Source organism: Syngnathus floridae, chromosome 2 (genome assembly GCF_059516105.1).
Source record: "Syngnathus floridae isolate MCC-2025c chromosome 2, RoL_Sflo_1.0, whole genome shotgun sequence".
NCBI classification, from domain to species: domain Eukaryota; kingdom Metazoa; phylum Chordata; class Actinopteri; order Syngnathiformes; family Syngnathidae; genus Syngnathus; species Syngnathus floridae.
Window position 1 is genome coordinate 27,588,054 of NC_142414.1, and position 27,697 is coordinate 27,615,750.

General features: G+C 46.0%; 4 protein-coding genes across 22 annotated transcripts in view; all 4 read right to left on the minus strand.

Annotated features, from left to right (window-relative positions):
- LOC148403007 (neural cell adhesion molecule 2-like) overlaps positions 1 to 10,420 on the minus strand; it is a 177,873-nt gene extending 167,453 nt beyond the window's left edge. For 10 of the 11 annotated variants that reach the window (XR_015862981.1, XR_015862970.1, XR_015862968.1 and 7 more), the window contains exons 1-3: positions 10,272 to 10,420; positions 4,813 to 4,898; positions 4,647 to 4,733 (exon numbers count right to left, since the gene is read on the minus strand). Coding sequence is in view for 5 of the 11 variants with exons in the window: in XM_088398033.1 (XP_088254159.1) it covers positions 4,647 to 4,733; positions 4,813 to 4,898; positions 10,272 to 10,405 (307 nt within the window). In the remaining 6 variants the exon portion in view is untranslated. Of the gene's footprint in view, positions 1 to 4,646; positions 4,734 to 4,812; positions 4,899 to 9,758; positions 10,249 to 10,271 lie in introns of those variants that run through there. The other variant, XR_015862973.1, reaches the window with a different exon arrangement.
- A 964-nt stretch (positions 10,421 to 11,384) lies between these two features.
- On the minus strand, positions 11,385 to 16,361 carry arl13b (ARF like GTPase 13B). 7 transcript variants are annotated; one of them, XM_088367966.1, is made up of 10 exons: positions 16,208 to 16,361; positions 15,725 to 15,976; positions 14,728 to 14,798; positions 14,402 to 14,651; positions 13,938 to 14,043; positions 13,622 to 13,824; positions 13,288 to 13,405; positions 12,981 to 13,104; positions 12,670 to 12,795; positions 11,385 to 12,252 (listed from the first exon to the last, which is right to left on the minus strand). In XM_088367966.1, the coding sequence occupies exons 2-10, from the start codon at positions 15,781 to 15,783 to the stop codon at positions 12,092 to 12,094; spliced, it is 1,218 nt and encodes a 405-aa protein (XP_088224092.1). In that variant the 5' UTR covers positions 15,784 to 15,976; positions 16,208 to 16,361; the 3' UTR covers positions 11,385 to 12,091. The 7 variants fall into 7 exon arrangements, with proteins under 7 accessions (XP_088224092.1, XP_088224095.1, XP_088224093.1 ...); XM_088367969.1 differs by having other exon boundaries at positions 11,385 to 11,623; positions 12,184 to 12,252; positions 15,725 to 16,351; XM_088367967.1 differs by having other exon boundaries at positions 11,385 to 11,763; positions 12,184 to 12,252; positions 15,725 to 16,351.
- Positions 16,362 to 16,690: 329 nt separating this feature from the next.
- LOC148403010 (cystathionine beta-synthase-like) lies at positions 16,691 to 23,282 on the minus strand. 3 transcript variants are annotated; one of them, XM_088367957.1, is made up of 15 exons: positions 23,115 to 23,282; positions 20,930 to 21,201; positions 20,633 to 20,739; positions 19,941 to 20,075; positions 19,732 to 19,811; positions 19,446 to 19,650; positions 19,268 to 19,359; positions 18,831 to 18,956; positions 18,662 to 18,746; positions 18,467 to 18,572; positions 18,260 to 18,337; positions 18,056 to 18,190; positions 17,835 to 17,943; positions 17,639 to 17,723; positions 16,691 to 17,460 (listed from the first exon to the last, which is right to left on the minus strand). In XM_088367957.1, exons 2-15 carry the CDS (start codon positions 21,193 to 21,195, stop codon positions 17,330 to 17,332), a joined length of 1,740 nt encoding a protein of 579 aa, XP_088224083.1. In that variant the 5' UTR covers positions 21,196 to 21,201; positions 23,115 to 23,282; the 3' UTR covers positions 16,691 to 17,329. The 3 variants fall into 3 exon arrangements, with proteins under 3 accessions (XP_088224083.1, XP_088224086.1, XP_088224084.1); XM_088367960.1 differs by having other exon boundaries at positions 20,930 to 21,197; positions 23,115 to 23,270; XM_088367958.1 differs by lacking the exon at positions 23,115 to 23,282 and adding an exon at positions 22,706 to 23,093.
- An 889-nt stretch (positions 23,283 to 24,171) lies between these two features.
- LOC148403011 (splicing factor U2AF 35 kDa subunit-like) lies at positions 24,172 to 27,650 on the minus strand. Its single transcript, XM_088369631.1, has 8 exons — positions 27,496 to 27,650; positions 27,030 to 27,117; positions 26,871 to 26,937; positions 25,696 to 25,745; positions 25,359 to 25,457; positions 25,167 to 25,300; positions 24,491 to 24,583; positions 24,172 to 24,423 (listed from the first exon to the last, which is right to left on the minus strand). Exons 1-8 carry the CDS (start codon positions 27,579 to 27,581, stop codon positions 24,321 to 24,323), a joined length of 720 nt encoding a protein of 239 aa, XP_088225757.1. The 5' UTR covers positions 27,582 to 27,650; the 3' UTR covers positions 24,172 to 24,320.
- Positions 27,651 to 27,697: the final 47 nt, after the last annotated feature.

Here is a 27,697-nt window from a genome sequence, read left to right on the forward strand (position 1 = left end):
TAGGATTTGAACAGCTGGCTGGCGCTTTCTTTCATTCATTCATTCATTCATTCATTGCTAATGTTGACAAATTTGCAGTGAGCAGCTCACTTGCACACAGCACTGCAGCTAGGCTCCTGTGTCAGGCAGGATGGGCTCGGATCTCAAACACATCCAATCAGCAGCTTGGAAACGGATTTGAAATGCTAACGAAGGGATTACTAAGCAGTGATATAATTCATACGAAATACATCGAGATAATGATAATAATTATTCAATTGAAGTCGCGGAGCGTATTACTGTACCACCTTTGAATTGAAGCTCAAAGGGTAAAGAAGAAGCAGACATAAAACACAACAAACAGAAAGGAAAGTTAGACAAACTTGGATTACAGTTGTGTTGTGTGAAAAATCACACATCCTATTTCTGCTGCGATCCTGTAGCCACCGGAAATGGACACTTATGTCATACATACACATATACACAGAGGCTCTAGGCCTGTTGTTTTTCTTGGCATTCATTAAAAATCATTAACTAGGACAGAAAGCCCCCCGCCATCTTTGGTGTTGCTGCACTCAAGGACAAAACAAGCAATCATGGAAAGAAAGTGTGACTTACAATGTGACGTTCATTATGTATGTGGAACTTTTCTCACTCACCCTACATTTGCTTGGTGTTATTCTACCTGCTCCTTTATTTGAATCAAAAAGTCAAGCTGTTGTTTTGTTGCGCCACTATTTCACACAAGAAAAGAATCCAATTTTTGAACATCTCCTCCAGCCGATATAGGCATATACGTATGCCGTGTCAACAAAAAGACGACGTGGCGTTTTTTAAATGCCACATTTTGGTGACGCCAAAAAACAAATACAACTCAGCACAATAAATCACTTGAAAACTTTTCCCAACATCAACATGACCTTTAACTGTATGTGTACAACTTCATTAAAAAAAGAGCTTCTTTTTTTTTTCTCTCTCTCAAGAGGGGAAGAAAAAGAAACGGGAGGAAATGTTCACACGCTCATAACACATCACATTGAAACTCACGTTACATTGGAGTCAGCATCCGCCAATCATTAAAAGTGCCTCTGATTCGTCCCCAAATCAAGTTCAGATGTTCAATGGCTTTTCCTGACATTTGTATGGGTACAAAAGAATTGCCAAGGCATTTGATATCCGATGGAGCACAACAAAACCGCGATCATCAGTGAGCGATCACACGAGTCAGACTCAAGGTAGCGAGACTTCGTTTTGTCCTTCAGCAGGAACTTGCGCACCCTCATCAAGCTGGAGGGGAATGGACGTTTCCAAATTGCGCAAAGGCTGCAGGTTACTGCTAGAAAGATAAGAAAAGCCAGCCTACTAGAGCCGCAGAACTTTATACGGGCTTAAGTCATTTCGTTTGAGTACAGATAATGGATGGATAAGGTGGAGGGAGGGGTTCATTTCATATGCTCATTTTCATTTCATGACAAAGTCTGCCATTGAAACCAGGGTGTGCAGATTTTAAAGAAGATACTAATAATGGAGAATGAGGGCAACAATAAAAATCAGACCAAGGGCCTCTGGAACATTTCGGTGCCAGGCAATCGGTTGCAACGCCAATTAAACAGAACCACCGTGTGCAAGCCTAAATGCCAAGGGAATGACTTTTTTTTTTTTTTCTCTCTTCCAGCGCTTCGACCTAAATATTCATGACTGTTGAAAAGAAAAGTACTCAAGTAAAAATATCCACCGCCGTTAGCTGACTTGCATGGCTTCCACCAACAAGACGGCTGCAAACAGAGTTAGTACTTTATGAGTACTTTTCACACAGGATAAAGAATATCAACGCTGTTGTATTGTCGGTCTACATGTGGGGATGCACCATTTGTGTTCAAACAGCTTAAAGCAAACCATATAGTAGATGGTGCTCATGAGCCAATCCGTTTGGTTCGCTTTTTTGCATTGTTTCTTAGCATGAAGCTCACGCCGTCGCTTTAATAGACGACGCGTCCCGTTAGTATCTTTGCTTTATGTTTCGTTTGACAATCGACCGCAGCTGGGACTGAACTTAAACAGCTTGAAGCCGAGCTCTGTTGCAAGATTTCTATGTGCTCTTCTCTTTTTAATGGAACATGGTGTATCTCGTCTGAGGTCCATTTTCAAAAGAAGTGAGAGCGCGCACACACACACACGCACACACGCAGAGTGATACTGAGCTCGCGTCGGGCGGGAGAAGACTGATGGCTGCTGCTAGACAGGCGTTTAGGCACTAGTCAGTCTGCTCTGCTGCACAGTGTTGCACGGACGGAGCCAGCCACCATCCATCTCCATTACACACGTCCACATGCCAACGGGCAGGGGACAACTCCTCCGAGAGTGACCCGGGGGAGGGAGGGAGGGAGGGAGGGAGGGAGGGAGGGAGGGAGGGAGGGAGGGAGGTGCCTGTCTGTCTGTCAAAACGTATGCATGTTGCGCTTGTGTTAATCACCGTTGGAGCAAGACGGGACATGACAAGAATACTGTCTCCCGCCAAGCAGCGCTTTTCCTACTTTTGTACATACAGTACAGTAAATGGTGACAAGAATGCAAGTACAAACACTTCATGATTGTACTTTTTCACTTAGCATACTTGAGTGGTTGGTTATTTTCATGAGAAAAATGGATTATGACAGCAAATCTGAAATGATCACAATTGGATTTTTCCCTGTTGTTTTGACGACTCGTCCCATGACTCATTATTTTAGCGGACATTGGCAAATATGTGTGTGTGTGTGTGTGTGTGTGTGTGTGTGTGTGTGTGTGTGTGTGTGCCTGTGTGCCTGTGTGCCTGTGTGCCTGTGTGCCTGTGTGCGTGTGTGCTTCCCGCTCTACTCTACTCTGCTCTGCTGTGCTCCGCTCACAGCCACAAACTTTTTTTATTACGGCATACGCAAACACGCCGAGTTTCGTAGCATCTAATTTCTAAAGTAAACATCATTCTCGGACGAGCCGAGCCGATGACACAAATCAAAGTCGGGCGCAATGTGTATTTTATAGCCGAGCGTGAGGTTGACAAATGAGCGAGCGGCCTCTATTATGAAATATTCACACGCCGGCGAGCGGCAGGCATCGGCGGGAGAGGGACGACTCAATGAATCGAGCAACCACCACAATTACCCGAAACATCCACAGGCCGAAATCTTAGAATGGAAAGACCTGAAAGCTAGCTTGTGCTGGAGCAGCTGCTAAAAATGGGACAGATTGACGCTTCCACTCCAAATGATTGAAGCAGAAATGGACCGGTTTCATCGTCGATGCAGCATCTCGAACCAGACGAGACTTTTGCGGAACGGGAGACAAATGGAGTGCGAGCTACAACATTGACGTCATTACAGCAAACAAGGCAGATCAATTCAACTTAACAATGAATTCGACCAAGTTTTCCTCAATCAAATATTGTGATGAGTGTGACTACAATTCGAAAGACAGTACAAACATTGCATTTGACATTTGATGGGTTCACTCTTTTTTTTCCAAAACCATTTCTTAGCTTAATTGTAAAAAGTAGCATGACACATGATTGCTCCCTCTCTCTACCCCTCCCTTTCCTTTCCCTTCCTTCCTTCCTTCCTTCCTTCCTTCCTTCCTTCCTTCCTTCCTTGGGAGCAGACCACCGCCGTCCACGTCTGAGTGATTAATGTTGGTTCTCGGCTGCTCCCACTCACCTGCGCTGCACTCAGCTATGGGATTGACGGGCCCGGCCGGGGGGCTTGACAGATGGACAGATGCAGCGGCTCGGCGGAGTGAGCCCAGGCAGGGAATAGAACTTCAATCCCGCCGGCATCAACATCTTTTTTTTTTTTACCGCATTATCCTTTTAATTGCACAGGGATGGAAATGTGGAAGGGATGGTGACATAATCCATATTTATTTCTCTTATTATATTGATTCTTTAAAGACATATCTGATTCTTCTGACATTGCGCAAGAGGTGAAAGATAGCAATGATGATTTTTATAATTGCATTTGGTGTGTCTTTGATTTTGTTTCATAATGATCCAGCTGCCTATCATTTTCCAGGATACATGGAGGTTAACTAAGATGATGAAACTAATTATCGGCTTCAAATGAAATCCCACCCCGCAATATGAATCGTTGCATGCGAACCTGCATAATCTTTTTTTTCCTTCACATTCACACTGGTAGAATATCATGAAAATGTCCTCCAGATAGATGTCTTCATCCCCATCATTGAGCAGCGAAATGTTTGAGTAACAAGACAGAGGCAGCGGGACAGAGGTTGTCCCTCTCTCTCTCTCGAGTTGATTGTGAAGTGAGAGCCGCGGAAGGCAGGCAGGCAGACAGAGCCATAAATCACACGTCTTCCTAATGGCAGTTCCAAATGAGGCTTCTCATCAGACAAGACAAGTGGCGCTGTGTGCGCTCCTTGGAGCTAGCTCCGCTGTAACATCTGTGCGCTCTCAAGCAAGCGCGTCTGCCATGTGTGTGGCCCTCCCTGGCTCCCTCCCTGGCTCCCTGGCTCCCTGGCTCGCTAGCATTGGTGAGGAACTTGTCGAGTAAGCCTTAACACTTCAATTCAGTCTCATCTGCCTTTTATCTCGATGCTGCTATTTGATCACAATTCCACAGCTTCACTTGACTCAATTCAAAAGGTGACAGCAAGACTTTGGTATATTGACTCACCATTTTTGTGTTCAGGCCAGGAGGTCAGGAACCAGGTCACGGATGGTTGATGGCTTGATAGTATCCACACCTTACTGACAATTCCATCTTGAAATGATTGCAAAAATGTCAAAATAATGCTTGGGGAAAAAAAACAAACTAATCCAGTGAGAGTCCTCATGCACACCTGCCAACATGGAGTCGGCCATCTTGCTTGTAACCTTTGCAGTGCACACCCTAGTGCAGTAGCCACCGTTGACCAGTAGGAGGACCCTAAAAGAAAATGACACCTCAACAAGTGAACTGAAGTACATTCTATATTTATTCATCTCAATGATAGCAATCGGTGCTTTTGATTTCCTCCACCAATCATGAAATTGAAACTAGCTTTGTAGCATATTTACATTTGTTTTCATACTGATGTTCATTAATGCGCATTGGACCTATTCAAATAAATGAATCGATGGATAGATAAATACATAAGTCAATAAATAAAAGTTCCCCAGAAACATTATTAGGGTGTGTAAAACTGTATTTGTGAACACAATATCAAGTTTGTGAAATGTATCAAATGTATTTATTTCTTTATTTATGTCTACATGTGGAAGGAACTTTATATCCTTTATGACAACTGGAAGTTTCTTGACCTCGACAGTACACCACATCAAATGGTTTTCATTTGAGAAAGATGAAATGTTATCTTCATGGTAACCTTCATTTAAAAATGGAACACCAAACTGAGGCTCACTCATGACACACCACCCCATGTGCACCAAATTGATGGGATAATTCAAAGTCACGGACTGGTCTCTCCGGCCACGGTGCCATGACACATTTTGATAGCCGACCACACCGCATGTGGAAATGTTTCCCTCCGACCGAGTGTCTGACTTTTGCTTCTATCGTCTGAAGAGCTGCGCCAAAAAAAGGGTCTGTAAATGCAATTACTACACCTGTCGAAGGAACAATGGCCGAGCAGCCGCGTTGCTGTTCGATGCCGCCCTTCCCGAGCTCCCCAGTCAGCAGTTGCTACGAGATAAAAGGCTTGGGGACGGTTTTCTTTCAAATGCTGATGAGTGGGAACTTGAACGTGATTGGAAATACCACACGATACCTTTTAGCGAACTTTGTTTTATTCTTCCAGCTGTCAGGCTCTGCTACTTGGGCCAGGCGAAGAACGTGCCAGAGATTGAGACAACGGTGTGGTGTTTACCCACCGGGCGGGCGGGCGGGCGGGCGGGCGGGCGGCTCTGCCACTCAACCGGGCTTTGCCTTTATTGCGACTCGACAAGTGTCACAGATGGCCTGGCCTGGCCTGGCCTGGCCTGAGGCCACACATGCAGCTGTTTCCGCTTGGTGTGTCAGCAAGCAAAATATTTCATTGTAAATGAATGAAGTTCATTGATTCGTTCAGAAACCTGGCCTGCTCTGGCCCGGCTTCTTTTTTGGGCCACGGCCGCTGAGTCAGCCAGCACGCGGGCGGGCGCCGAGCCACTGACTGTGCAAAGGACGCTCAACGGGGCTGCCGTGATTGGCAAGGAGATATCAAGTGGAAGGAGCGATGCAAAAGCAATTTTCAGGAGCTGTAGGGAATATATTGAGGTCAAGTGAACTTATTTCTTTCCCCACGTTCACTTTTCATTCAGTCTGTTCTTCGACGTGTTTGCCGGCCGGACGGACACCTGCGCTCAGGGTGAGGCCACACATGCAGCTGTTTCCGCTTGGTGTGTCAGCAAGCAAAATATTTCATTGAAAATGAATGAAGTTCATTGCTGCGTTAAGAAACCGACAATCGATACATCAAATAATATGTACGTAGATGTATGTAAAGAGCCATAAATATGAGTAGATTTACCTTTAGCACAGATGTCTCACTCATTTGATGAGTGAGCTCAGCCAGCAACCGCTGAATCTTGATTGCATTCACAGTGGCGAGCAGCCTTCAATATTTCAAAAGCCAAATGTTGCTCATGTGTGGCTAACTTTGAATAGCCTCCGTTGCTTCTCTGTCCAGCAGCGAGAGCGGCAGAGTCAACACCACGGGCGGGACGTTTTCCATTGTGCCATCGCAAAGATGCATCTCAGTCATGAGCTTTATTGACCAACGGTGGCTGCGATAAGCATGAGTCGAGCCGTCCGTTCCTTTGCTTTACAGCTGATGTGCTCCACAGGTGTGCCGCAGATGATGGAATGTGGGGGGGGGGCGCGTTAAGTGGAAACGTCAAGCAGCTTGATTCCAAATGAGGGGGTGGCGACACCGTGGCGTGGGTAGCCCAAGATTTTAGAGGGGGACCGATAACTCAAACATAATGAGCTCATTAGGGACTTTGTCAAACGACCACTACATTAAATACACTGCAAAAAAGGTGATTATACAAATGTGGCGGCTATTCAAGGCCCGAAACTTTCTTGACACGACACGCACACGCTTTTCCACACCTCCCCCGGCCGCGTGCGCTGGCTCACCTGTTGCGCCTCTGAATGCAACAATGCAGAGCCGACTTGGAAGGGCAAGCGGAACGTTTGCAGACTTACGTACATTGTTCACGCGTAATGACTTTGGATGGATTTTGCCACAAAGAGGAACACGGGGCCTATTGATTAGGATGAATTTAACACTTCCACATTTTGGTGTACTTTTAAAGGCTCATTGGCTTTCATTGAGCGTTTGAGTCACATAGAGCCCAAATCTATATTTGTCTCAGACCAGCTGATTTTATACTAAGAGCAAGAAAGACGGCAAGTTGATAATTGTGCCGTAGGAAAAAAAAAAATCGATGATGACATTTTGGACACTGCTTTGGCTTGAATTTTATGGACATTCTGATGTGCATGAATTGGCCACCAGGGGGGCTCATAAGCTTCAATTATAGAAGTTGTTTTTGAAGAGGATAAACACTATATGCCTATGAGAGTTGCTATATTGTCTGTCTACATGTGCTTCTGCACCATTTGTGCTCAAATAGCCATTGATGAAAGAGGGAGTTAAGCCCCCTTTTTCTTTTTTTAACAATATGTTTCTATGCAACCACCACTAGTCTAATCACATCATTCAGATGAGTATGACATTTGTGGAATATGAATAAAGCAGCAAAATGTACCCATCCACTTGCTATTGACTGAAAATGACATCACAGTTGCTCAAAGCTCGGGAAAAAAACAATCATGCTCAGTTTGCAAACATCACATGATCAGTGAGATGTCGCGACCTGGACCCTGAGCAACTGCAATGTCATTTTCAGTTTACAGCAAGTGGCAAAAAGGTTGACTTTGAAGGGCTTTTGACCCCACCACACCAAAGCTATTCATTAGCCCATTTTGCACGGAGTCTTGACCCTTAGCCAGATGCCGAAAATGAAAAAAGCAAAAAAAAAAAAGCCGTATTTAAAAAGCGCACAAATTTTCCAGTCCAATTCAAAACCCAAGTTGGAGAAGGAAAAGCCCCAAAGCAAGTGCTGTTGAGAAAGGAGAGGCTTTATTCTAGGCAGCTGCCAAAGATTTTAAACAAGCTGGATTTAACAACACCATTTTCTCCTCCCTACAAGCCCACTTTTTTTTAACGGCCACGTTTCTTCCACATTAAATAAATGCCCCTTCCAATCCTTAACGGCAGTTTCTGGGCTTTTTTTTTAGGGGGGGGGGGATTTGTGGACTTTTCCTTCTAAACAAGTGACTGGAGATTCAGGTAATGTAACGGTCACTTGTGTCAATCAAGTTATATGGCCAAACAGTACGCAGAACAGAGGGAAAATCATTGCAAAGGGAGCCACTGTTGGAGCACTAATATTACTGCTGAGTGGCAGCAGAAAGAAAGGCTCGCTCGTTCGCTCACTCACTCACTCACTCACTCACTCACTCACTCACTCACTCACTCACTCACTCACTCACTCACTCACTCACTCACTCACTCACTCACTCACTCACTCACTCACTCACTCAGACTATAAAACATCTCCACAGAATTGCGCTCCCCTCGGAGTGGAATGTACTCCTCGGGGAGCAATCGCTCTTGGGTATCTTCGCTATCCTTCAAGACGGGCATTTTCCATCGCCCGTCAACATCAGAGGTGTTCTTCTCTCCTCCTGACAATACTTCTGAAGCTTCAGCAGTCGGAGCATCAAGTGATCACACATGCACAACATTGATTTCCTATCCGTGTTGGGATTTACAGTCCTACTTGTGGCGTCGGTGAATCAGAAGATGTGACGTGTACATATTTCTCTCTTTGCTTCTCCCTTGCGAAATGGACATTTGTCGTGGCACGAGGTGCTTGTGGAACTGATGTGAAGCTGTAAAAAAAAGGTGCTAATAATAAAATACACAAAGCTAAACAGGAAGCGCAATTACAAAATACAGAAAAACAACAACAACAACAACAACATTCTGGGGAAACACAATGGATTATTGTCAAGCCGCAAAATATCATATTGGACCGCAAATCGCCTTCCACACGCAGACTAAGACTTTTGACATTTGACTGGGGCTTCTCTCTCTTTCTAGCAAGTTGTGCTGCGGCAGTGCCATGCCGCACAGCATCATCATCATACCTTTGAACCTTTATCTCACGTCACTCCGGCCCTCCCTCCCTTTTTCCTCCTAACACGCACGCACGCACATACGCACGCACGCACGCACGCTTCCTGTGAAGACCTCATTATCCCTTATCTGCTTTCCTTTTTCTCTCAGCGATCCCTCCTTGCCTTTTCCGGCCTAATCTTCCTCTTTGTCCTGCCTTTCTGCATTCCTGCCCGCCCGCCCGCCCGCCACCTTTTTATAACCTCAAAGTTGGCAGTGTGCCCATCACCTGTGCTCGAGCCATCACCAAAATCTAAATTCACCCTCTCGCAGGTTTTCCGTAGAATGGTAACAATTTGTTGAGAAACGTTGCAATTCCGTTGATTTTTGTGCCGTATCTAAGACCGTCGCTGTGTCAACGCCGTCATCATGGTCGCTGCAGCTCTACTGAATGAAACCAGAGCGAACAGCATCCACTACAGCTCTTTCACTCAATAGATAGAGATGGAATCAGACAAAAAAAAAAAAAAAACTGCACTCAATAAATAGCAGCATACAGCAACACTTGAACTGAAATGTGCCACTTTTGAATTTCTTTGCAAGCAATAGATCCTTACTTGGGTCCAAAAAGTCAATTCACTTGGCAACAAAGTCATTGGGCAGCAGAATTGCGGCCAAGTTGCTCCATCTGTCTGTCTGTCTGTCCGTCCGTCCGTCCGCCAGCCAATCCGATTCCACCAACCGATTCGTGGGCCTGCATTTAAGAAGTCGGAGGGGCTTGAAAAGCGACCACTCCGAACCGTGTGGAACAAGTACAAAGCAGCTTTTGATTGGCAGAGGGAGGGAAACAATGTTTCCGGTTCATGCCAGCTTTTCTTGCCATTTGACTTGTTGTCACGTCATTGGTGTATTGCTTTGCAGCTTTTCAAGGAAGCGAGCGTGGCGCCATTCCAGGAATGCCCCGAAACGCCTCCGAGGCTCCTTCGAATTAGTCGCAAAAGCGTAGCTAGCATTGGCTACAAGCTGATCATGAAAGATTCCAGCCGAGGTCTGAAGTGCACTCACTCACTCACTCACTCACTCAGTCACTCACTCACTCCCACACATGAGTTTTTCAAATGAAGACTCACCACAGCCCCGGATGCTCAATAAGCATCGAGGCAAAATCCACTTTGACTCGCTGCTGACGCTCATGAGTCGTCACGTTGACGTCAATGATTTCTGGGACTAGATTGCCCTCTGCAGGTAAAAAGAAAAACTGCATGGGGGTTATAAAAAGAAAAGAAAAAGAAACCGCCTAAAGTGCTTGCTGCATAAATTCATTCCTTCCGTGCCCGTTTTCCTTTTCTTTTTTTTAACTTATGCATGAAGTAGATGCATAAGTATCTTTTTTTCACCATTCGTTTTCAAGCTAAGAGTGCCAGCATTCGACATGACTTTGAAAAGAGCATGTGCAACGGTTAATTTATAGAGCGAAGTCAATGCATATTCGGTCAGGTATGTTGATTATGCAAAATAAAACATCCGGTTCCATGCGTTTATAATCATGCGAGTCCCTGTTTTGTCTTTTCGTTCTCTGACACGCATTGCTCCCCGCAGCGTGCACATTTTTATGGTTGACATTTTCGGTGTCGTACAAAAGAAATTGGCATGCTCGTTTTCTTCTCTAGTGGCTTTTCTGCACTTGGGAAAAGTCAAGAAAAAGCATCCCACGGGCAATCTATGCCGGAACATGTTCCGGAAGGCAAGTCAATGATCGGACTGACAGCCGAGTCAATCTCATCATCGCACGTTATTAACACTGCGCCATGCTCCGTCCGAGGCTTCCATGCTCCGTCCGAGGCTTCCATGCAGTCTCAGATCGATGTATTGAAAGCAATGCGATCGAACGAGTCCATACACACTGAGTCCATAGAATTATGCGGCCTTGTCTAGGTTGTGCACATCCCGTGGATATTGGGGGGGGGGGGATACATCTTTGAAGGAAATGCCCTATTCATCAAATATCATACATAGTCTCTGGAGCTGAGCCGTACGTACCACATTCCATCGAATCCCACTCAATGGTCCACTTTAAAACTCCAATCGTCCTTGAATGTTATCGCTTTGGGATGCGTACGGAAACATCCCATTTCAAATACTATAACGTTAGAGCATGAGTTGAATTACTTTCACTCAATGGTTTGATCATTTTTTGTATTTTTAACACGAGATACGTCCACAAAACAACCATTCAACATGACTGCAGCTGTGTTCATTATGTTTAATATCAGTAAAAACAGATGGGACATTTGTATCGTAAACATGTACATTTTGGTGTGTAAAAACACAGTTTTACGGCGTCCGACTCTGAAAAGAGCCTCCTTGTCCATGTTTCGCGCCGCGCCGCGCTTCCTCCCCTGCTCCCGCCCAGGCAGCTCTTTTCTTTTCTTTTCTTTTCTTTTCCCAGACATGCTGCAGAGTGCGGTTTACACTCCGCTTACTTGGGACAAAAAGCACAAGAGGAGAGTGGTGATTCGGGTTGTCCCCGATCGGTAAAAGGAGGTCAAAAGACCACATCGCAGGTGTCACTGTTAGGCTGTGGCTTATTTGCCACAGGCGGGAGTGGCTTCTTGTAAAACTCTGCGAAGCGGAAGAGACAATTTGGCCAAGTTATTAATTACGCAGCCATTCATTACGCAGAAATAAATCCATGCGTGGGTGGCTCAAAGCAAACACAGAACGGGATCAGAGGGTGAATTCAAGGATGCCCGATGGAAACAGACAGAAAAATGAACGCAAAGATCAACAAGACGTTGGAGATGATCAAGGTGGACGCGCCGTCGAGTGAAAGCGTGGCTTCAGTGTTTCCTCTGCAGTGCCAAATTGAAACGTTGCCTCTGATAGCAACAACCTCCCTCCAATTATTACTCTGAAGAGAAAACACTTCTCGGCGTTAGTGAACAAAAACTCAAACTGTTGTTTGCAAGCATGAGATCGGATGGAAGTTGTTCAAGAATGAAATGAAAGGATGATTTCGATTCTCGACACGGCTGTTTTTACCAGAAGCTTTTGAGTCCCTCAGAGGCTCTAGTTTGGGCAGCCTAGAAACTTTAGGTGACGCCCATCCAACTATAATAACAAATAAAATCAAATAAAAAAGGCAGTGGAACATTGCAAGATTTATCAGGCAAACATCAGTACGTTGGTGTTCTGTGATACCTCATCAGGTGTGCTGTGATGATTTATTTATTTACGACATATAATGGAGACAGACAACAATTCAACGCTAGTCCACTAGATGGCGGAAGGTACAATTAACTTGAGTGTGTAAATGTTGCTATTCACACAAGTGAATGAATATCTTTAATAAATGGGCTCAGATTTCAGATAGGCCTGGTATACCCATGTGAGTAGGTTCAAAAGACAACACCGTTGCTTGGGAAAAATGTGCACTCTATATTTCCATCCATCCAAATATATATACGGTATTCATATTCTTTTCCCCATAAGCGCCAAAAGTATTTATCAGTAATAAAGAAGCCTAACCTGGAAGTGGTGGAGGTGTGGCTCGCTCTCCTTGGCCCTCCTCGGTGGAATTGAGTGGGTCCACGCGGTGCTTCCTCTTCAGGTGAAATTTTCTCCCCTTTTTCTTGCTTTGCTCAGTGGCTGTGCCTGTGACAACGTGTGGCTGACGCAAATCATTCAACAAAAAATGCTTCTTTTCGTTTCTTTTGGAACCACGTGTCTGTCTGTCTGTCTGTCTGTCGGCTTGTGTGGATCAAAAGTGAGATTCGACGAAACTCGCCAGACCTTTATTATTCCAAAAGGTGGCGCCAGGTCCGTCCCAACGAACTTACTTGAGCTGGAATCATCCGGAGTTTGTCTGGCATTGTCCGTCTCTTGGCGATCCTCTTCCTCGTCGTCGTCGGCCGCCTTCGGACTCTCCTGTAGCCGCCGCCTCTTATCTGCTTTATCGCCGCTCTGAATACAATTTTGAATGCAAGAGAAATTGGTCACCTCACGCCCGGTTTCCACGTGTGTGTGTGTGTGTGTGTGTGTGTGTGTGTGTGTGTGTGTGTGTGTGTGTGTGTGTGTGTGTGTGTGTGTGTGTGTGTGTGTGTGTGTGTGTGTGTGTGTGTGTGTGTGTGTGTGGCCTTTTCGCACCTCGCAGCAGATGACATTTTCAATAGGCTGGAATGGGTCGGCCATGTTTTCTTCATCGGGTTGGTCTTGGCAGATCTGCTTGCCCTCCTGTTCTGCCTCCTCCCTCTCTTGCCGCTCCCTGGGAGGGGGTGAATGTATTAACCTTTGGCATCTTCATACATTCATACATCTTTGTTAAAGAAAATAATTTACTGGGGTCAAATGTGTTTACCCTCAAAGTGATGGAGAAAAAAAATGTCATTACTTTTGGGTTGTCGACAACAAGGACAGTAATTGTGTTCCATTCTACGATGCGTCTTTCCGCGGCTGCCCGCTCGCTCGCCCGCCCGCTCACCTCTCTTCTCTTATCCGCCGCACTCGTTCTGCCCTTTCTTTCTTATCCTGCTCTTCCTGAGCTCGTTGCTCCGCTGTGTCTTTCTGCACACGCTCGGTAATGGTCTCGTAATCTTTGGCAATGTTGTTGAGCAGCCAGCCCAAACCCCTTTTGATGGATTTGTCAACCTTCTTGCCGTAACCCAGCACAGCAGAGCACGGCTCCTGGAAAAGGTTTTTTCATTAGCACCGGCCGGCAGGCAGGCAGGCAGGCAGGCAGGGGCGGCTAAGAAAAACAAGCAGAAGTCATGTCCCTCAGCAGGCGCAGGAACACTTACGATCTGACAGAGACACTTGTTCTCGTTGACAAGCTTCTCTAAGGACAGGTTCTCGATGATGTCTGCTTCCGCCAGCGCGCCTTCCTGATCCTGTTTGTTGGCAAGTCTGCAATGCAGATACAAGTCACAATGGTTTAAATCATCATTTGTTCTTTGGTAGAAAACACGGAAATATGAGGTCAAATTGAAATCTTTGACACACTATATTTAGGTGATCGTCATTGAATTGAAATTGATTGCGCGGCCTTAAGGGAGAACATCAGAACATTTGAGCAAATGAGAAACGAGGAGGCATCAACGTTCTGCCACTGGCCATTTGATAGAATGATCAATCATATGAGAATGAAGTGCTTGAAAGTACTTTGACGTCGATTTGAGGCAAAAAAAAAAAAAAAAAAAAAAAAAAGTCTTGAGTCAAGGATGATTTAAGCGTACAACTTGGAAAGACTTTGAATTCCACTCACACGAGCACAGGTTTCCCAGCGATGCGCGGGTGCTGCAGAACCTCCGCCATGGTCTCACGCGTCTCCTGAATCCGCTGCACATCGCTGGAGTCCACCACAAAGACCACGCCGTGCGACTCTGAGTAGTAATTCTTCCATATGCCGCGGATCCTCTTCCCGCCGCCCAGGTCGAAGATGGTGACCTCAAACTTCCCCTGCTTCAAGTCCACCTTGGAAAAGCCTACGGTGGGAGCGACATCCTGGGGATTGTCTGACAAGCAAAATCAAAGGTGAGCAAAGGCAAATGTGTGAAAAGAAATGAACAAAAAAAACGTTCAGGTCCACACCTCCTTGGATTCCTCGGACCGTGGCGGTCTTTCCTGCGTTGTCCAGTCCGACCATCACCAGAGTCACTTTTCTGCAATCGGAAGGAATTAAAGGATGAATATTACATCAGTCGCTCTCGAATGTTATGCGCTCATTAAGTGACAAAGATCAACAGTGGATAGGCGACAAAAGTTTCGCAGGGTCGTCTCCGAGGTGTCGATAGTAATCGCGGACTCGACGGGCATTTGTCGCCTTTCTTCATACTTAACTTTGACACTTGAGTGGAATGGACATCAAGCGCTTCATGGAAAGGCCAACCATCTCATGAATGCCCGCCCACCTTCACGATATGCGTCGCAACCCCTCGCGCTAAGGTGTCAAAGGAGGGCGGGAGGGAGGGAGGGAGGGAGGGTCGGGAGCTTCCCCGACTGTGGGATTAGATGAGGATTTCAGACTAAATCCACAGGCTCGCTCAAGTCACGTGAACCACGTGGGTTCCGCAAGGCAACTCCTTTATCCTTACATTGGGATTCTCTATGACTGCGTACGCCACTTTTCGGATGAACAAGTACAGTGCAGACACGCGTACAAATGAGAGTCAATTATAATACGGTGACAAATGTGACTACAGTATGAACTGTGAACCTCGCCTGCCTGTAACACAAGGCATCTGAATCTGAAATTGACTTCAATTTCACCATTTTTACAAGCTTTTACGTCCATCTCTATAAATTGGACAACCGTTGTGCTGACTCCTGGAATATTTGTTCGCCACAGTTTTCCATAACACCAGGGCCAATGATGTAACATGATGAACTTACACACTGAGCTTTTAAAAGTCATGAACAGTCATCATAACGGCAACTTTCTATCATGGTTTAACTCTGGCACAATAGATGTCTAATTAACCGGTTGGTGATCATTTCATATCATTTTGAAAAAGTTGACACGTACAACTGCAAATCAAAGCCCAAAATATGAACTATGTTGATTGTTTTGGGGGGTAAAACGACTTACCTTGCGGGCTCTCGCCAACGTTTCAGCCAGTTACAGCAATTCGCCATGAGGCTAAACATGTCAGGCCAAGTGCGAGTGAGCGTCTGGAGTCAAGTGGTCATCGAGCTGCCAGCCTCAGGTCAGGAGTGGCACCCACCGCTTTTCCTTTTCAGTCGCGTCGTGTGGCGACCGTTACCCTCACGACATGAGGAGAGAGAGAGAAGTCCTCAACAGCATGGGCGGCCATTTCGATGCTGAACATCAAGTTGTAACCTAGGTAAGTAACCGTGTGAGTCAAGCCAAGCGAAGAGAAGCGAAGCCCCCCAAACGTCGAATACATAGCCCAAAACTCCGAGAAGCGTTGAGTGCGGCTGCCTGCCTAGCTGCCTGGCTGCCTGCCTGGCTGGCTGACTGGCTGGCTCGCGCGCTTGGAGCTGGCGTTAGTTGGCCGCCGCCGCGGCGGCTTGTTGAAACTCGTTTTTCGTCTCGACGCACGTCTGTTACCTTTTAACAGTTGCTTCCAGAAGCAGTAAGATGTTTACATTGCGAACGAGGCACTTAGCTATTAGCTAGCTAGCTAGCTAGCTTCCTTCCTTCCGCTTCGCTTTGCTGCGCCTTTTCTGTTGCTAGGATGCAGGCAGCCGTGATGACGTCATATTCCCTCGTCAAAAGGAATCGTAAAAGAGCTTTTTAACAGCGCCCCCTGGGCACAATCAATGGAACAGCACCAACATTCAAGAAATGAATGAATTTGGAATGAAATGTATTACATTTTGGAGTTTTTTATCTTTTGAATTATTTCGATCATTTCTTTATTTGCATGTTTATTTCATGTCAATGATATATTACAATGTTACATTAGCGAATATGTTGAGAGCTTGACGTAATACATCTTGACACATTTAACTATTTCATTATATAGTTGTTGATTTAATTAGGTCACTCTTGGTCCTCCATAGCAATCTGAAGATGCACGACTATGATATGTAAAATAAATGTTGTATCATCTTTATTGAACCATCAACCACCTTTTTTGAACCGCCAACATCCATTAATAATAATAAAATGAGTAAATAAAAACAATTTCCCCTGAAAACTAGCGGCAATGTGTTGAAAGCATAAAGACATCATGTAGAATACTCAAAATACTTTTTTTTTTTTTTTGGTTGTTGTTTGCATACAAGCGGCACACACATGCACTGTAACTAGAAATGAAAATTAACATTCAGTCAGCCTGACTAATGAAGATTTATGGAAAATCCTTCGAGTGTTCTTTCTTACAACACCTTGCTCAAACATACGCAAATCTCATCCATTTGCAAAAAATAAATCGTTTTCTCCTGTACCAAACCACTTTCCTTATGCGCAGCATGCAGCTAGCTTCCCTTTGTAACAACCAATTTCTTCAAACATAAAAAATGACCCCCGTCTCAAGTTTTGGTGTACCAAATGTTAAAATAGTTTGCTTCATTTTCAAAACTCACCTTTACATAAACATAAAAGGGAATCCCCATCATTACTCTCCCCCCCCCCCCCATATTTGAGACAAAATTAACTCAACACGTCTGTATACATCGTGCCGCTGTAAAACCGAACAAGCACTGCACGGCACTGCACCGCAACCATTCACATCTCGTCCGTGGAATCCGAGAAAGACCGCTCCCTCCGCTCACGGCCCGTGACGAAGTTGAGCAAGTCGACAGCGGTTACCACCCCAAAGACCATCTGCTTTAAACTGGGAGAGCCGTCTGTCAAGTCTGAAAAATAGAATAAAACAGAAGGGCGGCCGGGGGGGAAATCAACTACAGGACGCAGATATTGACATCACCGACCGAGCCTTTTCTATTTCCAAATACTCTCCAGTCAGATAAAGTCTGAATTGCCTCTTGTCGTCATGGTAACAAATGCAGCGAGCGGGATATTTCAACAACTTACACTGGATCTGCTCATGAACCACCAAGGCAAAGTGATCTATTTCCAGAATTCGGGACAACTTTCCCAAGTTATCCAACAGGCGGATCTGAAATGATGAGGCAAGGTGACAATGAAAGAAATTAGCTCGTAAAAACATGATGATATTAGTCCAAATGAAACCTGCGAGGAGTCCTTCTAATTTAAGAAGGAGTCAAACCTGTTTGAACTGCTTGTAGAGCACTTTGTTAACCGGGTCCGACAGCTTGATCTTCCCCGCAAGAATAGAAGCCAGCATGTTCCCCAAAGTCACCATGCCCAGGATGAGCCTACACCAAGGTACGCAAACACACAATGAAGCATTGTGCGGCGGCGGCGGCAGCAGCGGCTTCTAACGTTTAGACGCTCCGAGGTCACGCACGCACGCACGCACGCACGCACCCTGACTCATCCACAACTGGGGCCTGGTCAAAGCCCTTCTCTTTGAGGATCTTGATCGTCCTCTGGCAGCTGACAGTCGGCAAGACGGTGAGAGGTGCGCACAGGTTCAAATTTTGCACGTTTAGGTTCCACCACCTGAGCGAGAAGAGACAGTACTTGCTGTTCATGAATGTTCTGCACACATTGACATCATTTTCAACATACCAAGGGTTTTTCACCATCAGCTCCTTCTCGCTCAAGAAGCCCTTCTGCACCATCCATTTGTCACTCAGGAATTTGGACCTGACAGAAGACATTTTTATAGAGTGGTGAATTTTCAACTGCTATCCAAAGCCCACAGCCTTTGTCTTTTTTTCCAAGCAGCAGAGCAAACCACGTACTGGCCTGCCTCATGGGGTCACCAAGCCTTACATGTAATTTCGGACGGAGTCTGGAAGGATGACCACGCAGCGTTGTCCTTCTTTCAACTCTTGGGCAACATTGACGGCGGCTGCCATGGCGGTGCCGGAGCTCCCCCCTGTTTCATTCCGTCGCGAGATAAGACAGCGTGGCGCTTGGAACGCTTACTGTAACTTCAAGTATGTTTTTGCGCTTGGAAGCACTTACCGCACAGCAAGCCCTCATCCCTGATCAACATTCGAGACATATTGAAGGACTCCTCGTCATTGGACTTGTACCAGGTATCGATAACCTGACGATAGCGAACATTGATTGCAAATCAGCAGGCAGGCCGGCAGCCACGCGGGAAGTCAAGTAAAGAGCGCTGCCAACTCACCGATCTGTCCAGGACTGTCGGAATAAAGTCATAGCCGATGCCCTCCACCTCGTACTGGGTCTTGTCCGTCTTGTTCAGTTCTTCCGGCTCTGCGAGGCAAGAGCCTACTGGGTCGACGCCAACAATCTGTCGACAGAATTGCAAAAGTTCGTCCCAGGTGACACATTGCGTTTACGTCAAGGCAAACTTCAGTCCAGGTGATTGATTGCTGGTGGCTGTTCAAGCCACTATTTACAAATGATTCCATTGGTATTTGTTCAGTGGTGAACCTATTTGCTTGTCCCAGTTTTTGTGCTCTTTTCCAAACTCCCTCCCTAAGATGCCAAGAGATGACGACAAAGCTCTGGCAACTAGCCGCTAGGGATCCATTGGAGTGGAGCAGTTTGAGATCCTCCCAGAAGCCAAGTGGAGAAGGAAGTCGGTGCTCGTCAATTTACCTTGATGTCGGGGCAAGACTCCTTGAGTTTCCGGGCTAAGCCTGTAATGGTTCCTCCAGTGCCGGCTCCAGCCACCAGCATGTCTATTTTACCTGTCAAGGAAAAAAAAAAAAAAAAGAAAAAAAGAACCTCTCAAACAAGGGATCCCAACACGCCGCCATCTGTGTCGCACACCGACCGTCGCACTGCTCCAGGATTTCTTCCGCCGTGGTGTCGTAGTGAGCCAGAGGGTTGCTCGGGTTGCGGTACTGATCCAGGATGTGGGAATTGGGGATTTCGTTCTTCAGGCGCCAGGCAACCCCCACGTGGGATTCCGGGGAGTCAAAGCGAGCGCTGGTAGGCGTGCGGACGATCTCGGCTCCAAGCGCTCTCAGGACATCCACCTGTGTAGAGAATTTTTTTTTTTTGGGGGGATGAATGAACGTTCACAAACGGAAATGGCGGCGAGGTCAAGGCAAAGGCACCTTCTCCATGCTCATTTTCTCCGGCATGACGATGATGCAGCGGTAGCCTTTCACAGCCGCGGCCAGAGCCAATCCGATACCTCAACAGGAGCAAAGGACATTTACAAGGCTTTCTGTTTCCAGCCCAGTTCTTGTTATGGCAACACACGCGCCGACTGGCAAATACAAACATGCGTGGCGTGCGCTCGCTCGCTCGCTCGCTCAATTACCGGTGTTGCCAGAGGTGGGCTCAATAATGGTGTCTCCCGGATGGAGGACCCCCGCTCTCTCGGCGTCCTCCACCATTCGCAGACTGATCCTGTCTTTGACGCTGCCGCCGGCGTTGAAGAACTCGCACTTGGCCACTACACAAACATCAGCACATCAAGCAAGTTCTAACGTTAGAAATATACACTTGCTGGTAATGATAGGAGTGATGATGTTTTGTCATGCGTCTGGATTCAACAAATTCATCATTCCATCCATGCACACTAACACTATAGGAATGCAGGTACAATTATGAAACGAATTCTATTTTCCCACCTTCACTTTTTTCGCAACTCTACATTTTGGACTCGAAATAGCGTTGGCATGTTCATCATTGTAGCGTAGCTTAGCTAAAATATGAAATATCTAAAATACCATCAAAAACCTTTTATGACAGGCTACTGGCTGACAATTTATCAACAGTTTGTTTAAGTTTCCATTTATCCAACTGAGAATGCGTGTCGTTCATTTCGGTCGACAAAATGGATCCATTTTGTCGAAACTTGTCCATTTGGAAGGATGTGGTTAGAACTTCATCGTTATTTGTACCTCACTTATCAACGAGCCACTATTTGATATGAATCATTGACTGGTCATTAAAATTCCGGACTAACAGTGTCAAACACCTCGCCATTGTAGAAACATGGAAACTCACAAATTTCACATTTGAGTCCAAAAGCTTTTGGGATTTTGTTGAGCCGCACCATAGGAGTGTCACCGATTCGGTGCAAAATGTTGGGAAGAATTCTCGGCGCGGGCGTTCTGTCAGGGGAAGAATCATAAAAACAAGCAAGCGCGTCAGCAAAAAAAATCAATCAATAAAAATGGACCCCCCCCCCCTTCCCTACTGCCAACAGCCATTTGGTCTGATCAAAACATTTTCTTCGAGACTTCGCCAATTTTCTGTTGACAAACACTACAAGTTTCGGCCAAAGTGAAACAAAAGTCTCACCGTTTGATTTGAGGATGAGGGGATTCTGTCTCCGAGATCCCCAACCTCCACGTGCAGCGGCTCGGCAGGTCCGGACGGATCCATTTCCTCTGAGCGCTGGGCTCGCTATTGTCCCCCAATGCAGGAGCCCCCCCGTCAAGGCTGTTAAGCGACACCGTACCCTCACGCTGTTTGACTTCACCGTTGGTTTGGTGAGCTAGCTTGGCAGCGTGGGGGCAGATGGAGCTTTTGACAGGGCTCTCTTTGGACATGGGTACTGATGGCATGGCTTGCTTTGGAAGAACCAAAACAAATATACATTGGATTGAATTGCCGCCGCCACGCTCAAGAAGTTGTGCAGAAAAAGCTGACATTTCATCCTATGAAAAAGTTTGAAGGACGTGGACCATGTATTTCTCATTTGAGAGTATTGCGCCACAGTTTGAAAAGCAAAAAAGACAGCTGAATAAACAAGTACACCGAAACAATTTTGTAACCATTCCAGGCCGTATCTCGTCACGTCAACAATGACTAAACCCAGGCTGTTTTTATCCTTCAAGGCTGTTTCTCACCACGTCTTTGCTTTTTCGACACATTCATTGAACTCGACGGAACACATTGTGGAAAAACAGACTTTGAATTGTCTGCATCCAAATTGTTGGGTCTTTCGAGGATCTTCACGTGCACCAAATGGGAAGCATTTGCTTATTTCCAAAGGGCTACCTGAGTTATTCCTGCAAATTGCGTCAGCCCAATTTGCCGAATTTGCTTCATAACCAGGCACACGCAGTTTTGACAGAACATGACACCATTGTCATATTGTACGTATATTAAGACACATGACACAATTGTCATATTGTAAGTATTCAGTGACTCATCAGTCAGAGTCACACTGCCAAACCAAGAACTGAAATAAACAAGCTTATCTTGATCAGGCACTCCCCCATTTTGGTTCAAAACCAAAAGCATACTGCTGAATGTTTTGCCACCTAAATTGTTATATACAATATTCCCTCAATTGGCCAATGAATGACTCTTTTTACCTGCCTAATAATATAATGATTTCATTCTGTGTCGTATGAATGCTCTTAAACATCCTTCCATTTTCACATATCGTTCACATATAGCATTTACACAGCCCGGCCAAATTCGGGCCATTTTTGCCCTTTCATGTGACTGAGCTGTCTCATTATATGGCAGTTTGGTTTGCATGTTTTCGTTGTGCTATTCTGAAATGTCTTACAATGTCGTTTGAATCCTATTTCTAGTTTTAAAATGCGTTTTACCTCATCACACGTTTCCCCTTAAATAATGGTAGAAATTCTGCCAAAGTATGTACATTTCTGAGCACCGTCCGAACGAACTCTTGGGAACATATGTCATTCACAGCAGGCCAAGATGCTAATTTCAGTGGCGTCGACTAAAGAGGGAAACCTGATCTGCTGTGCGACACACAACTAAACTCAGTTTAGACACGTGCAGATTCAAACAGGGATCATCTATTTGGTGTGCATGCAGAAATTCAGGCTGCAGTTGGAAATAAGAACTTGTTCTTAATTGTTTGCCTGGTTAAATCATATGTTAAATCTTGATATGATCCTTAGCTTACCTATGTGGGTCGTGTATTATTAATTTTTGGGCTTTAATCAGCTCTCAAAACGTCAACACATTGTGGGAAAGTTGGGGAAAAAAAGCAAGAAAAAAAATCCCCCCACTGTCTGCACCGTCAGCAGAAAGCAAAACGCATTAAGCCAGCCAGCCAGCCAGACAGACAGACATAACAAAAGGGCTACCTACGTCCGCATGAGCAGCAGGAATGGAGAGCCAAAAGACACAACGTGACGAATGAAAACATGAAACAAGTCCTCGGCTCGGCCTATTGGTGCGGAAGAGCGCGTCAGCGAAAGATGCTGCGACTGTGGCAATCTTGCGTCACAACAAAGCAAAGGCGCAAACAGTCATCTCCTCCATCAAAGGGACAATTCCACACACAGAGAGGACGAAAAGGTCATAAGAGAACATTCTGCTCAAATATCCCTTTACTGCTAAATGATCAGCTCAAACCATGCTTTAAATGCATTTAAAGGATCACTAAGGCGGTGTTGCATCAGCTTGCACGATTGCACAGGTCACGGCGAAAGAGCTTTTATTTAACATGACGACTTTTTCTTAGCCACTGTAGCGTGAAGGCTCAATTTTCACTCACCTATTAATTCAAACGTGGTCGCTCCCCAAAAAACTGAGGAAAAGAGACGGCACACGGGAGATTATTCTGTGACAATCCTGCGCAGCAAACAATTGGTCGCTTCCACTTCCAAGCATGCGGACTTGAGCATCAGGACAGGGCCTTCGCTGATTGGCTGCAGTGAGGGCGTCGCGTCTGCTCCACGAATCAGGAGCGTCTGTCGACAGCAGATTGGCTCACGCAGTCCCCGCCTTGCCCCGCCCCTGTCTCTGACGTTTTACGACATCACGCAGTCCGCGCCGCGCCCCCAGTTTCTGACGCGACAACCCCCCCCGTTTGTTGACACAACGCAACGGACGTGTCGGAAAATCGGATGACGTTTACAATGACTAGCGAAGCACGCGGGCGAGAAAGAAATCCACTCTAAAAAAGGATCAACGCACTTCCCCTTCAGTTAAAAACTGCCAGCCACGACTGGAGACGTTTTCTAAAAAGTATGCGTATAAATACACGAATTAGGTAGGCATTCCAGTTGTACTTGTTTTCTTCTTTGTTTACCCCGTTTTGTTGTATAAATATGACACAAAACCTTGGTGACATTTGACACTAGGGTCATATTTCCGTTTGAACCACATGTGCATTTCATTTGGTCTTGTGAAAACGTTTGAATGTACGTCTCAGTTCAATGGGTCAATAATAGGTTGGATAGTGGGTAAGGTCATTTCTTGACATGTGAAGAAATTGACAATAAAGCACACTTTGACTGTTCTCTGACAAGAAACTGAGGGAGGGCTTGGAATCGTGGGAAGGACGTCACTTGTCGAAGACAGGTGTTTCTGAAAATCTGAAGTGAAAACATATGTTCTACACTACTGACTGGCTCTATGATGATTTGGAGTGAAATATTCTGGCAACATTTCTTCACCACTAAAATATGTGACGCCTCCTTTCCACACACACGCACGCGCACGCACAGCCGATTTGAATTATTTCCCACGTGTAGGAATGTCACACGAGCATCTCTTCTGTCTCGCAGATTTGGAAAGAAATGAAGTGATGGTTTCTGAAGTAAACAAAGCAGAGTAACAAATCTGTTTTATTGAGAAAGCGAGCAGCTGTTTGTAAAAAAAGGAAAGAAAAGAAAAGCACGATGATAGTAAGTCACCAAAAGTCGAAATGAGCCTTTTCACTGTGAGGCTTTTGGAGACGGGGTTTTGGTCGAGGTCTTCAGAACCTTCCTGAGCGTTCTCTGTCTCTCGACCGCCGTCTCTCACGGTCCCGCCGCCGGTCCTTCGAACGGGAGCGTCTGTCCCGGGAACGCGAGCGTTGCCTATCGGCGGAGAGAAAGCTCATCAAGTAGTACAAGTAGTGAATCCAAGGAAGTGATGCGTCCCGACCTTTTTCGACGACGTCCGTACAACTCTCGCCGAAGTTCCCTTGATATAGGTTTCAGGTGCATGAAGTTGCAGAACCCGCCTCGGGTGCACTCTCTGGAAAACAGTTTGTAGGTCTGATCAAAGCGCATGCCACTCGTAGTCAAGTGCCATTTGCAGAGAAGCGCAAACATTTTCAAAGGGAATCGCTCGTCTTTATCGATAATCACCACGGTAGCGGGAGAATGACTCACGTAGTCGACAAAATCATTCATTAGGAATGAGGCAATTTACAGTGGGGCAACATCTGATCGGGAAATGCTTCAGTGCGCAGCCAAATGACCCAAAACACTCAAAGGGAAAAAAAAAAAAGCCAAATGGAGAATTTGTACTTGTGCTGTTTACTTTATTCATCCGTTTTGTTTGATTTTTCCAGCCGCCATGTGACATCGGCAACTTCAAATCAAACTTTTCAGACACATCTGGCTGGAAAGCATGAGCGCTACTTGAAGACTTTATCACGTGTCGTCCACTTGATGGCACAAGCGAGCTGCTGTCAACCAACCGGATGCAGCACTTGAATGCAATGTCCCACAAATCGAGTTGGTATATTTGCTCAAAAATGTCATCTTACATTTGGACGGTTTTGAAATGATTCGGTTGACTTTTTTGGCCCATCATCCCGACTGCGGTTCCTCACCCCATTTCGTATTGGCGGCAGCAAGCTTCCCTGAAGTCAGTGACCGGGGAGAGCTCAGCGTGGACGGGCTGGGCGTTGAACCAGCGGTTGTTCAAGTCCAGGACAGCTTTTTCCGCGTCCTCTTCGCGACGGAACTGCACGCAAAAAAATGTGGGAAGAGGGTGCCGCTTCTCCACGTCGACAATTTAGTACCTTGACGTAGACGTTGCCGACGAGATGGTCGCCCAAGTTGTCGCAAACGTTCATCTCTTCTACTTCCCCGTACTTTTCCTCCATCTCGGTGAAGACCTCCTGCGTAAAAGCAAGTCCAGTCGAAACCGTTCAACGCCACTTTTCAAGGTCAAATTGCAGCGTGACTTTGATTTGGAATTCTTGGGAGATGGACATATCTGCTGCGGAAGCACAGCAGTGGAACAAAAGTACGACATTACAAGCTCCAGTTTGATATCGCTTGAAAATTCAAGTTAAAGGCTGCTGCAGGCCGAAGCCCTTGCGGACAAAAGGGAAGGATACAAAAAAAAGGAGTCACCTCAAAGAACTCGTCATAGTGCTCCTGCATTTCCACATCACTGACGGCGCCTGAGGTGACAAGACGACATTGTCAAAAAAACTCAATTTGGGACATTTAGCATGAAGTACAGCGTGTGCGTGCGCGTGCTCAACATTTAGGAACACTACAAGTTGGCCCTCCTCCGAGCAGGACAATGATTTCATTACGTGCACAACATCACGGTCAAGTTCTTGATGCTCTAGCTACAAACGCCAAATGAGGTCAGTGACCCGCTTCTGCGGATCGGACATTGTGTGTGTGCTCAGTGACGGATGGGCGCAAAGCCCATAGCTATGCTCAAACAGATATGTCTTCAAACGTGGAGCCTGGATGTTTGATTAGAGTGGCAGTCAAGGTGAGTTGGCCAGTGGTGGGCCGCTAAAGAGGAATCCAGCCTCAAATCAGTTCATAAGCCAAATAAAAACCCCAAGATGCTTTCTAGTTTGGAGACAGGGGTTTTTTTTGCACGGGGGAGGGGGATCCTGGGGATGAAGAAGAACTTACAGTGCAAACCATCAGCAGACTTGGGCACAGTTTTCAAGGTTATGAAGGTAAATGTTCAAGGGGGCAAATGTTCTGAAATACAAAACGCAAACTTCTGTGACAAAGAGCAAGGAAAAACGTGGAGCTGGGGAGGGAAAACATGTGATTAGAATCCACAGGAATCGCATCTTGCTCATCTTTGAGGGCTCAAAAAGAGCATTGAATGGCGCAAGTCTGAAAGCGCCTGGTGTCACAGCATGGAAAAACACATTAGACTTGCCATTTTTTTGCTCCTGAGTCGAGGTCAGGTTTCTAATCAGAATGCTGATAAAGAGAAACGTTTCACCAATCAGATGGTGTGGGGTGGACATGAATTTTGATGATGCAAAAAAATCCGACACCTGAGTCACGAGTCAGGTTGACTCGGTGTCTGCTGCGGGCGGGCGGGCGGGCGGGCGTGCGTTGCGCCAAGACCTGACGTATTGCCGTTTATGCTCTCGCGTGTTACGCAACATGCAGCTCTTTCGCATACGTGCCATACGTACGGCTGAGTTGTAAGCGACACCTCACGTGTGGCCGTAGCCTTAATAAATCACAGGGAGTGACGGTGGGAAGGGCAGGGAAGGGCAGGGCAGGGCAGGGCAGGGCAGGGCAGGGCAGGGGCTACTTACAGCGCGACGCGTCGGCCGTCTGTGCGCTGTTCTGAGGGTTCCGGTAGATGTTTTGTATCAAAATGGTCTGCAGTGGGGCCGATTAAAACAAAAAGCAATTCAAAAGAAAAACAAATGAGCACTGTTGTAGCAGCAATTGTTCAGCAACATCCTCCTCACCTGGCTGAAAGTGGGTTTGTTGTGCAATCTCGAGCAGCGATCTCCATGTCTGCAAGCTCCAATTTTAAAATAGAAGGAACAATTGACCCTGGAAAGAGTGAAGGACTCAAATGAGCATACTAGGGCTGAAAGTTCAGTGTTGCGATTTTTCTGACAGCTATTTCAATTCAATTTCCTTGAAATGAAGTTTCAGAGCACTCTTCACAGTAACAACAACGTGAGCTAATACTTTGAAAAGAAAAGAGGCTAAGTTTAGAGCGTTGAATCAATCCTGTTTCATTCATTGAGTCAGCTCAGCTCAGCTCAGCTCAGCTCAGCTCGTTAGCTCCCCTTGCTAATATCACCTGTATTCTTGACAAGGCAACACTATCGACTGAGCTAGCGCTCTAGCTTGGGAACTGCACTGGTGCTTCCCGAGTCAATCGTCTTTCTCGCTTTACTAAACATAACAGAGAAGCAAACTTACTTGTCTTTCTCTGTGCCGAAAATGGACGCCAGGTACTCCGCCATTTTCGGCTCGTCGGAAGCGTAGCGCGTACGCCATGACGTCATGAAATGACGTCACGACGTCAGCAAGAGCATTTTGGCAATGACACATAGAACCACATCGCGGCGCTGTTGTGAATTGAAAGACCATGCATAGCGTGTTCAAATGTTTGGCGCGTGGG